Source organism: Balaenoptera musculus, chromosome 1 (assembly GCF_009873245.2).
Source record: "Balaenoptera musculus isolate JJ_BM4_2016_0621 chromosome 1, mBalMus1.pri.v3, whole genome shotgun sequence".
NCBI lineage: Eukaryota > Metazoa > Chordata > Mammalia > Artiodactyla > Balaenopteridae > Balaenoptera > Balaenoptera musculus.
The window spans coordinates 57,784,591-57,798,915 of NC_045785.1; the positions used below are offsets into that span (position 1 = coordinate 57,784,591).

At 41.8% G+C, this 14,325-nt stretch overlaps 1 protein-coding gene across 2 annotated transcripts in view; it reads right to left on the reverse strand.

Annotated features, from left to right (window-relative positions):
• Positions 1–8,929: 8,929 nt before the first annotated feature.
• Positions 8,930–14,325, reverse strand: part of SLC35D1 (solute carrier family 35 member D1) — a 59,583-nt gene continuing 54,187 nt past the window's right edge. For both annotated transcript variants that reach the window (XM_036856650.1, XM_036856640.1), the window contains one exon: positions 8,930–13,680. In XM_036856650.1, the coding sequence (XP_036712545.1) occupies positions 13,572–13,680 (109 nt within the window). In that variant the 3' untranslated portion in view covers positions 8,930–13,571. The remainder of the gene's footprint in view (positions 13,681–14,325) is intronic.

A 14,325-nucleotide genomic window follows, 5' to 3' on the forward strand; every position in this document is an offset into this window, starting at 1 on the left:
GCATCAGAGCCATTTAAAATTCCTGAGCCACTTTAAATTCCTGACCAGGGCTTCCCTGGTGGCACAGTGGTTGAGAATCCGCCTGCCGATGCAGGGGACACGGGTTCGAGCCCTGGTCTGGGAAGATCCCACATGCCGCGGAGCAGCTGGGCCCGTGAGCCACAATTACTGAGCCTGCGCATCTGGAGCCCGTGCTCCGAAACAAGAGAGGCCGCGACAGTGAGAGGCCTGTGAACCGCGATTAAGAGTGGGCCCCGCTTGCCACAACTAGAGAGAGAAAGCCCTCGCACAGAAACGACCCAACACAGTCATAAATAAATAAATTAATTTTTTTAAAAAAAAATGATTTTTTTTTAAAAATTAAAAAATTAAAAAAATAAATTCCTGACCAGAAAATCTGGGTTGAGGGAAAGAACTCACCCTTAGTCTACCCTTGTCACCAGTTGTGCTTTAGCTGAGTGAACATGAGAAACCAGCTCTCGCTAGGAGCTACTGTGGTGCCAGTCATTCTGAGTCTGAATACTCCATTAATCCCCTCTGAACACATATTTGTAGATGGTGGAAATTTATTTGGATGGCTGGTGGTTCTGAGCTTTCAAACAGCCTGAATTCCCGGCTCCATGAACTGCTTTGCCATGTGGCCTTGTTACTGCATTGCTGTCTGCATCTGCCTCCAGTGTTTAGCAGACAGGCAGTTGCATTTCAAAAACATACTATAAGCACAATTGGGCTGTGTCTACAAATCTCCTAAGTGGCTAATGCTAATATTTGGCCAAAAAGGATGAAACACCTCATTTAGCTCTCTCATCTGCCACAACCTGTGTCATACCTTTAAGTGAAAAGAGCAGGATGACCCCAATTTTGTTCAAGGGATATATTTCATGCATATGTATGGTTAGGAAAAGCAATGAAGGCCGTATGCCAAAAATGTTATTTCTAAGTGGTGGATGTACACTGGTCTGGCTCTTCCTAAAGACTTAAGTCTTCTATGTAGCACTGGTCACAGGGGCCATTTTGGTTTTGTAGGATTATCACCCCCTTGTGATCCTAAGCCTCATGAGAGGAAGGGTCATGTCTGTTTTCTGACTACACTCTCAGAAGATTGACCCACTCGATTTCCTTATCTCTGATTATACCTCCATTTCAACCAAGGGATGGTCTAAAATATGCACAGTTGACCCTTAACACAGATTTGAACTGTATTGGGTCCTCTTATATGTGGGTATCCTTTCCCAATAAATATAGTACCTGTATTTTCATTTTACAGATCTTGAAGTGTGGGGGAAGGTTAGCGTTTGATTGGAGATCACAATATGTGGAATCAAAAGAATTAGGGTTTGAGTCCTGATTCTATCCAAACTCTCAGCTTCCTGCCCTTGGGTGAGTCATTTACTAATTCCTTTGTTTTGGAGGCAGAAATAGCAGTACTTGGATTTTCGACTGCACACGATTGGGGTAGGCACCCCTAACACTCCCACTATTCAAGGGTCAACTGTACTTTATTCAGAATCCTCCTATTCAAACACAGCCTTTTCTACACCATGCCACCTCTTTCCATCCCACTCATCCAAATTCAGCCATATTTCAAGATTTCTCCTCTTGATTTGGCCACTACTTTGTCATACATCTTGTGCTAAATAAACAGCTGAACTGCCCATCTGTAAAATAAGCATGATAACCCACAGTGCCAGTATCACAGGGATTATAGAATCACACATGGGAAATTTTTTTTTATCCCCAGAAAGTACTAGATAAAGACCTAGTAGTAGCACAGGTCTATAATCCCCTACCCAAAATCCCCATAGCCAGAATTTTTCAGATTTTAGGGAGGTAATACATCTGTTCTATAAAAGATCCATGGCAGGGTATAGAACCTATGGTAAAAACACTTATGTCCACAATAAAATGTATTCGTATTCATACAAATTTCAGGTCAAATACTGCTGCCAAATGAGTTTGCCAACAAACTCAAGAAAAAACTTGGTTTTCAGAGCAATGTGAATTTCAGAATTACAGGCTTGTAAGTAGCCTTCAAATTTGGTAGCAGTCACTTGGCAGTTGATTCCAATTACTTTGTTATGTAACTGGCAAAGAGGAAGGTAAACAGGAAGCCGAAAGTAAAATAGCAGGGTGTGCTTTGCTAGGTACGGCAGCTACAACAGAACCCTGTACACTGGTCCTTCCACAGAGCCAACAAGAAGCCTGTACATGAAGCAGCAAGTGGGTGAGAGGAACCTGCCAGAGCCCAGATGTAACCCTTCTGGAACCTCCCACTCAGTCCTCTGATTTTATAGAAGGGAAAACCTAAGGCCCAAAATGGAGAAATGACTTGTCCAAAGTTCAACAGCCTTAGACTGAGCTTCTTAGACAAGATCAGATCCCTCTGTCTCTTTCTTTCACAACACTTAATAGTTATATAAGTAGGTATTCGTGGCTAGGGCCATGGGCTCAACCCTTGGCCAATCAGTCCCTATGGCCAGGGAAGTGGATACTATTAGCCATCCTTTAGCCAACTCATAAGGTGGGAGCTCCTTTTGGATTCATTTGGCTAGGACAGTTGGGGAAGAGCCATTCCCTCAAAAGGAGCATGTGCCGGTCACAGACGAAGGGTCATTAGGCAGCTAAAACAAGCCTATTGCAAATAATACATGTACCATTATTGAGTGATTGCCGTTACATGCACTGTGCTAAACACTCACAAACCAATCTCACAACGATATTTCCCCCAACTTACAAATGGGGAAACTAAGCCACCTTGAGAAGCTGAAAGACTTAACCTTTCCAATCATTTGGATTTTGTTCACTTTCTATTTTTCCAAGTTGGATCTTTGCGTTCAGGGAAGATGTGTGTTCTGGGGTAAAAAGCAGATGTTGCTTGCAAACAACATTTTCTCCTAGCCTGTTTCCCACAAGTCAGTTTTGGAAAGGAGAAAGTCCCCAAATTGAAAAGATGGTCGGTAGGCTCTGGGAAAAGCTGGAATGCAAATCTCGTTGAGTAAGACATCAAAGGAATGGCTGCATGGGGTGTAGGACAGGCTGCACTCGAGGCACTGGAACTTCCAGGAGGAGAAAATATCACTGTGCCGAAGTCTGGAATCTGTGCTGCCACCTGCCTTCAAAGGACACCTTAGAGTCAGTCATTAAGATGAGTTCAGCAGTGACCATGAGGGGCTGAAGACAAGAATGTCCCCCTTCTATATTCTAGGCACCAGGTGACTCTCCCTTCAATCTTGTCTAACATTAGAGAAGGACTGAGATTGAATATCCTGCCAAGTGGCAACATGGGGACTCATGTAATTTGATTTAAAAGAATAATTTGACATTTCCTCCACACACAAACATTACAGTGTACTGCAGCTCCAAGAACTCAGAGCAAAAGGTAGGCCTTACAGGAAGGCAAATTTATATTCTGTAAAGCAAAGAATTTCTCACAATTACCACTGTCCAACAATGGGACCTTCCTGTGCCTGTTTCCTCACCTCTAAAATAAATGTAATAATAGGACTTATATTAAACAACAGTTTAGAGGATTCGAATGTATCTATATGTAAGGTGCCAAGAAGAAATGCCTCCCTAGCATGTAGCAAATGCTCAGTAAACTTATTTTTATTGTGGGTAGCGGATGTACTCTGTTCCATGGCTACACTTCAAATTTACCTTTTTGGAAAACACTTGGAAACCTAAGATAAATACCTTAAAAATGTTCATGTTTGGTCTCCTGAAGACATTAGATTTAGGCCAAAAAAAAAAAAAATTTCACCACAGTTTTACTTATAAACAAAAAATAGAAACAGATTTCATCATCACCTATTAATTCTACCTCCTAAAATAACTCAAATCTTGTTTCTCTGCCGTGCTTTCACAACCACGTTAGGACCCCATCATTTCTCACCAGGACTGTGCATCCTCTAGCTGACATACGTACCTGTACAGTCCCACCCTTCTTTGACCACCACCTGACAGTAATCTGCACAGCAACCTCAGCGATCTTGTTATAGTGCAAATCTGATCTATAGCAGTTCCTTGATTTAGGCACACTGGTAGCCAGTGGGCCAAACCTGGCTGGCAGATTTGTTTTTTGGTTTTTTAAAATTTTTATTTATTTATTTATTTTTGGCTGTGTTGGGTCTTCGTTTCTGTGCGAGGGCTTTCTCTAGTTGTGGCAAGTGGGGGCCACTCTTCATCGCGGTGCGCGGGCCTCTCACTGTCGCGGCCTCTCGTTTCGGAGCACAGGCTCCAGACGCGCAGGCTCAGTAATTGTGGCTCACGGGCCCAGCTGTTCCGCGGCATGTGGGATCTTCCCGGACCAGGGCTCGAACCCGTGTCCCCTGCATTGGCAGGCAGACTCTCAACCACTGCGCCACCAGGGAAGCCCTGGCAGATTTGTTTTAATTCGAATGCCTTTAAGCAGGTAGGTACCACAAGCCCTACCACTCACTGTCGTATGTATTGATTGCATTCTTTCAGATTCACACTTCTTTCCTGCCTGGGCCCTGTAAGATTTGAATTTGTCAGTCTACAGTATACAATCCAAATACTGCAGCTGGCATAATCTTTCTAAAATGAAGAAGAGGCTATGTTTCTGCCTTGCTGTGCTCAAAAAATGTAGCTACTAATTGGCTACTCTTTGTCTAGATGTATTCAATTCAGGAAATACTGTGTCCCTACAACGTTACCCAGCACTCTTCTACGTGCCGGGGACACAACAGCAAACAAAACAGACCAACATCTCTGCCTTCATTAAGCTTAAATTTGATAAGAGGAGACAAGTGCTGTGGAGATAAAGCATGGAAGGGGACAGGGAGTACGGTGGGGTACCATTTCAGATCAGCTGGCCAAGGAAGGCCCACAGAGATGGGGGCATGTGCTATAAAGACATGGGGGGAGGGGGGAGTGCATTCCAGACAGAAACAGATACAGTGGCCCTGGAATGCTGGAGGCCTGTCCCTCCAATAGCTTCTCAGTTGAATCCTAGTTGTCCCTCAAGAATCAGCTCAAATGCCGTTTCTCCCAAGAAATTTTTCCTACCATTCCCAGGTAGAATGGCATTCTTCCTCCCATAGATTCTTACATATAGCTCAGATAATTTCATGATTCTGTCATCATGTGTAGATATTGGCCTCAAAAATATCCACTGAAAAAAATAAGTTACCTGAAGGATAAGCAGACATGATGACGCACTCTGGTGAAACTCTCCTACTGCATTCTCCTAACGCAGGGATGTTATCTGGAATTCTTTGGAAAAAAGGTTTTGGAATCAAAGTCCAGATTTCAGTTTATCAGCCCTTGTTTAAGCCACCATTTGTACAAGAATATTGTCCCATGAAAACGCATGATAGAGGCCTAACTCTGTAAAAGCATATAGCAGGCAAAAATAAGTAAATCATAGTGCTTTTCTCCTTCTTGGAAAGCAAATTGCTTTCCATCATAGAGTCCCCCAGTGTAGCTGTGGCCACAAGAGGGCACCATCAGCACAACTGAAAAGCATGGCTGCTTTGCCTTCTCAAGCTCAACCAGCCACCAGCTCCTGCCAGCTTTAAGTCCACTGTGTGTGAACTTTGAATGAAGAATGCCAACTGACAGGCATATGGTGGTGATGAGCTTGGGACCACCAAGTGTATTACAAGGAGACGAGGAGAAACAAGAATCTAGTGTGGTGGGGAAGAGCAAGGACTGATCAGGATTGGAATGTGGGTTCCACAACCACAGTGCACAGCTGTACCTCCCTCAGCTTCACCTGTAAAACAAGGTCGTGCCAGGCCTCTGCTAGAGGCTGCGCGCTGGCCTCAGTGAGCTCAGTCTTGCTCGATGGATGGATGAACAAACAGATGTGATGAGAGCTGCAGGGAAGAAGTCCTGGGGGCACGTGGTCACTGCTCACCTGCTGTGGATACACAAAGTCCCCAGCTCTGCGCTCTGCCCCTCTCGACAGTGCCTCTTCCGTGCTGCTCCCCGATAACTGACGGCCCTGTGCGCGGAAGCCAAGCGAGACGATAAACCAGCAAGGGGCTGCGTGAAAGAGCATGTATCTCACAAATTAGAAAGAAAAAAACTCTAAGATGATATTTAAAAGTTGATTAAAACACATGCCTTAAGGACAGTCTCTTCAACAACTGGTGCCAGAAAAGCTGGATATTCACATGGAAAAAAAAAAAAAAAAAAGAGCTGGACCCTTACCTTGAACCATACACAAAAACTAAGACTTAAAATTATGAAACTCTTGGAAGAAAACGTAGACAAAAGCCTTCATGACAATGGATTTGGCAATTATCTCTTGGATATGACACCAAAAGCATAGTCAACAAAAGTAAAAATAGACAAATTGTACTACATCAAAATTTAAAACTACATCAAAGGACACCAGTCAACAAGAATCAAAAGGCAACCTCCAGAATGGGAGAAAATATTTGCAGATAATATATTTGACAAGGGGTTAAAATTCAGGATATTTACGAAGAAATGCCTAAAATTCAAGAACAAAAAAATCCAATTAGAAAAAAATAGACTTGAATAGACATTTCTCCAAAGAAAGTATATTAAGTGGCCAACGAATATATGAAAAAATGCTCATTAATCATTAGGAAAATACAAGTCACAATAACGTATCACCTCACACCCAGTAGGATGGCTACCATCAATAAAACAGAAAATAACAAGTGTTGAAATCGGAACCCTTGTGCACTACTGGTGGGAATGTAAAATAGCACAGCCACGATGGAAAACAGTATGGCAACTCCTCAAAAAATTAAAAATAGAATTATTATATGACCTAGCAACTCCAAAAAAGAATCGAAAGCATATTCGCACACCCACTCCTACAGATTTTGTGTCCCATCCCCCTCCCCCAATTTATATGTTGAAACCCCAATCCCCAATAAGATGGTATTTGGAGATGGGGCCTTTGGGAGGTAATTAGGTCATGAAGGTGGAGACACTCAGGATTACAGCCCTTATAAGAAAAATCAAGACAGCTTGCTTCCTCTCTGCTCTCCACCACGTGAGGATATGAGAAGATGGACATTTGCAAACCAGGAGGTGGGCTCTTACCAGATGCCAGACCTGCTGGCATTCTGATCTTGGACATCCCAGCCTCAGAACTGTGAGAAAAAAATGTTTGTTGTTTACCCAGTCTATGGCAATTTGTTAGAGCAACCCAAAGTGACAGCTTGGCTTGTTTCGCAGTATTATTCAGAATAGCCACAACGTGGAAGAAACCAAAGTGTCCGTCAGTGGATGAACAGATAAACAAAAGCTGGTATATACATACAAGGGAAAATTATTCAGCCTCAAAAAAGAAATTCTGACACATGCTACAACACGGATGAACCTCAAGGACATTAAGTGAAATAAGACAATCACAAAATGACAAATACTGTATGATTTCACTCATACAAGTTATCTAGAGTAGTCAAATTCAGAGAGACAGAAAGTAGAATGGTAGCTGCCAGGGACTAGGGGGAAGGGGGAAATAGGGAGCTCTTTAATGGTTATGGATTTCAGTTTTACAAGATGAAAAAGTTCTGGAGACTGATTGCACAACAATGTGAATATACATAATACGACTGAATTGTACACTTCAAAAGTATTAAGATAGTAAATTTTATGTGTTTTACCACTTTTTTTTTTTAATGCCTTAATATACTTCTACCTCTGTTGAGTGTGCCAGTACCAAAAAATGCTTCCTAATCAGCATGTTTTATTTTGGGGTTATTTCCTAATAAAGCTACTCAGAGTCTAAACACGATTAAGCAGATGAAATATTTTAAAAGCAGAGAGGTTATCAGCATTTTTTTCCTTTCAGCTTACCACAAGTACACCAAAGACACTGGATATTTAGTCATATGTGCTATTCATGCAAAGCACTGAATGGTTATAAAGGAAAAACTGCCCCTGGGTCTTCTTCTCAATGCTCTACTCACAATATTTCTGGTCACCAAATGTGTTTTTTTCCCTACCAAGCCAGTCTGCTACACAGGTCGTGTGCACTGTAATTCAGTTCCTACACTATGTACCCGGAGTTAGCATCAGATCCTGCAGGCTAAGGGCTCAGTCTCACGAGACTGTTCCCCAACCCATTTCCAACACAAATCACAAATCCAGATTGTTACCTGTGCTTCTGAACAAACAGCTATATATCACACCCTCTCCTCACATTGGATTACTTTGTTAGAGTGGCTCACAGAACTCAGGAAAACAGTTTACTTACTAAACTACCAGTTTATTACAAAAGGATACAAATCAGGAACAGCAGATGGAAGAGATGCAGAGGGCAAGGTACATGGAGAGGGGTGCCGAGATTCCACGCCCTCTCCAGAAGCGTCATCATCCCAGCACTTATGCATGTTCGATGATCTGGAAGCTGTCCAGATCTCAAAGTTCATGGATTTTTATGTAGGCTTCATTATGTTGACATGATTGACTAAAGCGTTGGCCATTAGTGATTGATTTAACCTCCTGCCCCTCTCCCCTCCACTTGGAGGGGGTGGGTGTGTGGAGGTTGAAAGTTCCAATATAAATCATTCAGTTGGTTCCCCGGGCAACCAGCTCCCAGCCTTAGGGAGTTTCCAAAAGTCACCTCATTAGCATAAAGTCAGGAATGGTTGAAAGATGCTAACGAAAGACACCCATTTCACTGTTATGGCTCTGGAGCTATTTCAGGAACTGGAAATGATACTAAATACTATAACAAAAGATGTTCCTATAGCTCTTATAGAAAATTACAAGGGTTTTAGGAGCTGTGTGCCAGGAACAGGGACAAAGACCAAATGTATATTTCTTATTATAAATCATAGTATCACAATGGCAAACAGTATTTTCTCTATTACTGGGTCTCAGGTAACTAACTTGGATGCCATCCTCTTAAATTCAGGCATACTTATGGCTCTTGACTGTCTTTGTAGGCACTTAGAAAGAAATTTTAATACATGTGTTGAAGAAAAAGTATTTATTTGACACCTTTACAAAAATATTTAGGCACATAATTTTCATATTATGTCACCTGATTTACATATCTCAATCCTCGGTACCTTTTAAAAACACTAAAATGGTCATTTGGTAAATAGAATCTGTATTGAAAAAATACTGTGATAGGCCAACATTTGTAGACAAACTCAGTTGATCATCAGCATGAGAAAGAAACATTTATGAACAAAATAATCTCTAAAAACATTTTTGTGAGACAAAAAATCTAACCAGTAGATTTTTTTAAAAAGTATTTTCAAAAAAGCAAGCTTAAAAAAAAATCCACCATAGAATACCTCCTCATACCATGATGAAGTGGCATCCTAACAGTAAGAACTAGAAGGTAGGTTTAGAAAACAGCAATGGTGCCAGAGGTTCACAAATACCAACTGACAAAAGCCTGGACACAGAGGCAGCATGAAGTTGATGCATTTAATTCGGAGAAGGGAAGAAGGAATGTCTGACCTATACAGGAGCTACCTTAAGGTGACAAACTGGGGAAGTTTTAACGGAATCACCATTCTGAAGTGTAATTATCTTCCTCTAAGGTAGAAAATAATTTTTTTTTTTAATTTACCAAAATACGAAAGCAATTTCTTTTTATTTTTTTTTTAAACAGATGGATTCACCTGCATCACACAATATCCACAATTATATCCAGTAGGTATTTAATAAAAGACGGCCGTGAGCAGAAACCATTCTTTAACCGTGAGCAGAAACTCTTCTTTAAAACTAAGCATTCTAGAGGCAACAAAGTATAGGGTCACATTTTAAAAGAAATACACTGCCCAGCCTCTAGCATTTAAGGAGCACAAATTAAGAATCTTAATCTTTGCCTATAGTCTTACCATGAAATAATGACAATAACAACATGTGCTGAGTGCCTAATATGTAGGAGGCGTTGTGCTGAGTAGTTTGCATCTGTTATCTCATTTATTCTGAATATTTTTTCCCCCCTCAGGGAGGGAAAAATCAATTACAGCCTTGTTCATAAGGAGGAACCAGTAGTACATAGCTATAGCTATGAGGAAGCAAGAATACATGCAGGAGAGGGAGGAGGGACCCAGGCTATTCACAGGATTCTAATGGCCTGGCACTCATCTCAGAGCTGGGGGACTAGTAGGAGTTATAACTCCTCTTAGATTAAAAAAGTGCTTCATTCAGCTCTGTGGGTGGGACACCCCTAATCAGCGGTGCTGACAATTGTGCAGGCAGCTTTTACTCATAAATCACTGACTCCTTTCATCTGTTTCTTTCTCTCAATCGGGGTCTGGCTAAAGAATAATACATTCCTTGAGAACAAGAACCCTGCCCTCTTCTTCATCTCAGATGCCCCAGAGCTTAGCATAATGCCTGGAATAAAACAGTCAATCTTTGCTCACTGAATGACACCATAATAATGAAAGCAAAGACAGGCCCTCCCAAAATCCTGGCTTCCATCCCAAACCAGTCAAAAGTGAAATTCTACTATTCTTTCCACGAAGATCCTACATCAGCATTACTGATGTGAACTTACCATGCATTCCTGATACACTAGGACTACAAACAACAAACTTGCAAACATACTTTTCTTTCTTAACCTACATGCAAGTTGGATCCTACAAATGACTGACTCATACAGCCAACTTCCATATGAGGGTATTAAAAATCACCTGACATGTTAGCAATGTGTAGCCTGGCCAACCAGGGTTATTCAAATCAATCTGGCACTGCCTTAAAAACAGACTGGCCGAAGACAACATCACTGTCATTGTCTCAAGAAGAGGAGCAACTAGTCACTAATGTGTCTTCAAAATTCTCACCACAGCTCATCTGTCTCAAAGGGCAAATTAAGCATTTAACTCTATACTGTCTTCTCTTTCTTCCAAGAGGTAGTTAACAGGTCAAAGAACTTTTGCCTTATAAGATGCTGGAATACCAGGTAAATCTCTTTGTGTGTGCCATAACCAAGCCTGCACGTAATTGAAAACAAACTTCAAAAATGGTTGGCCAGTCTATTCAATCTCCAACTTCCCCAGGCTTCTTTCTCTTATCTTGAAATGTTGGTGGCAGTTGAAGGGGGCATCCAGCAATCAACATGGATAGAGCAGAAGCTGTAAACGACTCTACTGCTTCTAATCATCCAGAAAGTTCAGCATAGGCCAGGAGCCCTGAGGTCATGTGCATCTAGTGAAGTTATAACTATCCATGATTTCCTCAAATAAACCTGGAGAGATGACTGATCTTCAAGGGAACCTGATCCCCACGAAGCAGTTCAACCCCGGTGGGGTTTTAGTCCAACACCTCTGAATGCACACAAACTATTTCTAACATCCAAGTTCCCTCCTCCATGTGGCTGATAGAAGGAGGAACAGAAGTGCTAAAATTAGCTCCCACGACTTCCCACTGTCCCCAGGCACAACCAGGCCGTGGCAGCAGCAGTCACAGCCAGAAGTGCATGTCAACCGAGGCCAGCCTGGAAGTGAGACAGAAGCTCAGGCATGTAGACTGACCCATCATTCTCCCTGATTCGCAAAGCCTATTCCTCTCTGACTCCAAATTCAATCAACAGATTGCCTCCCTGAAAGAGCTCAAGCTAGCTTAGCTGGCAGCCCCCTTTCCTCACCCGCTCAGGGGAGAAGGGAGGTTATCATTGGCAGCATGGCTCAGTGGAAAACACAGGAATTGTGACTTACTAGCAAGTCACCTAACTTTCTCTGAGTCTTGTTTTCTTATCAATAAAACAGGGACAATAAGATATCTTGCACAAGATAATATCCTATTCTCCCACTTGAATTTTCTCAGCTCACATAATACTGGAAAAAAGTGAGCCTTAGGACCCCTTACCTGGACCTTGTAACTTGGGAGTTGGCCATGAGGCTAATTCTAGGGACCCAGCACCACTGGCCAGGCTTCGATAAAGACAAAATAAGGGAAAGATATGAATGTGAAATGACCTCAATATAATAGTTTTTCAAAAATAAAAAGAAATCAAAAACCTTCCAGGTCCCCTGTTGAGGCACCAAAATACTGTTTAGGTCAACAAAGGCCAGTAGATTGCAAACCTAATGAAATGGAAGCCGGAGTGTGCACCAACACAAAGGTACCCAGCCTCTTACACAACGATTGCACAGCTGGCCTGAGCAAACACTCATCTTCAAAGTCAATGTATGTCTCTAAGCCAAGTCACACTACTGTGTCTGAGTTAACACCTGACCCACCCAAAGAGGCAATGCAGGCATGCCCATCCACAGCTGCTCTCCAGGATGCAGCACTGGTCTTGAGAGAAGCGGGCACGCTCATCAAGTGACCAACGGACGTGGGATGTAGGTGGGAGCATCCAAAGGAAATAGGTAATGCTCGTGCCATTGAAGTGGAAAGGAAGGTGATGGCTCTAACACTGACACTGCCAGAGACAGTCCAAGCCTCGACAATGTAGAAACATCTAACCAGCCTTTCTCCTCAAACCATACACTCAAAAACATAAGACGTAGTCATTATTGATTCAAGGACGAGCAAAAAGAGTAGCAACCAAACCCAGAGGTGGGCAGCATGGGGAAACAGATGATGGTCACCTTCCCTGCATGCCATTCTCACTCAGAGAAGAAAGGCTGAGTTGCATGGTTTACAATTGCAGCTTTTCACATACATGTGACATACACTGTAGCACATGGTTTCACGTCGCCGTGGGGCTGGTAGACAGGTGCTTCCAACCCTACTTATAGATCTGCAGTTTCTGAGAGCTGAAAAACTTTCCATGACTTGTTCATAGTCACAACATCTTCTAAATAAATCAACAGAGCTAAGTTCTCTGTCTAACCTTCGGTCACTATCGCAGGAGTGAGATCAAGGCAACTACCTCCAAAACATCCCTTTACCCCCAGCACTTAGCACAATGCCTGGCACATACTACATACTCAATACATTTTAGTTGAATGAATGAATCAGAGACAGACGAATAAATGAGTAAAAGGCCTACTTCCTCCGTCCCTTCATTATCCTCATCCTACACAACAAAGAGGGAATAGGATATTTTCAAGGAAAGCACTCTGTTCATCCCATGAGTTCTTAGGGAAGCCAACGTGGAAACCAATACACTTCAAAGCCGCACACATTTCTTTAGCGCCAAAGACGTCATCTTTGGCAAAAGCAGTGATGATATCCTTATGAAGAAAATGCAATTGTTAAGAAAGAAAACTCAAAGAAGAGAAATTTAAGATCCTTGGCTGCATTTCCAGCAGAAGGAAGGCTAAAGTGCCTCCAGACGCGGCAACGATGTGAATGAGGCGGCTCCAGGTGGAGCACTTCATGTACGCAGCTCTCAGGGACACCTGGATATCAAACTATGGAATAAACATTGATGTTTCACTGTTGGCATAGAAGAAAAATAAATTAAAAAGCCCAGTACATTTTCCAGTCTGATATAAATTAATTCAAATGGCATATTTAAAAGAGTCAATTATAAGTTTCTCTCATAAAATTTTAAAAGGCAGCAATCAATCCTCAGATTGTACAAGTGCAAAGGAATGGTATTTTCTCCATAATCAAGACACCTCAGAATCTGTATAAGAACTGCCAGTGTTCCGAGCTGATCAAAAACTTGGGCCTGTGTAGTTGATGCAATCCTCTGGTCATACTGCTCCTTTCCCCTTAATGTCCAGCTTGTTACTGGCCTCTGACTGTTTGCTCAGCTGCTCTTCAGAGAAAGTGATGTAGGAATACACCAGGCTCCCAGCAATGCTGCAAAATAGAAAACCACCATCAGAGAAGAAGGAAGGAATGGCAAATGTAAGGGAGACTGGTGTGAGCATTGGAGCTACCTTTACAAATCAACAGCACATAAAACTAAAACATACAGCATTTTCATCTACCAAACTAGAGACATTTCCCTCATCATGATATTATCCACTGCTGTTGATGCTTTGGGAAAATGAATGTTTGCACATACTTGCCAGCAGGAGTGCCAATTTTATACAGCCTTCCTGCATGACAATTTGTTGAAATAAAAACCTTAGAATTCTGCTTATCCTTTGACCTAGCAATCCATTTCATGGATGAATTGTATACATCTTCATAGACTTATTGACAAAGTATTTACCACAAAATCTATAATTGGAGAAAATTAGCTAAAGGATAAATGTCCCACAATAGGGAATTATATAAATTCATACAATAGAATACTATGCATCCATTTAAATGATATAAAATAAAAACTGGCAATGACAGTATTTTGTAATCTTACAAAATATTAAGTATTGTCCAACCCCATTTTATTTAAATGAACATGAATATGTATATTAATATGCATCATAATAGAAAAATGTCTGAAAGGAACACAACAAGAATATTAACAATGGTTACATCTGGGGGCTTCCCTGGTGGCAC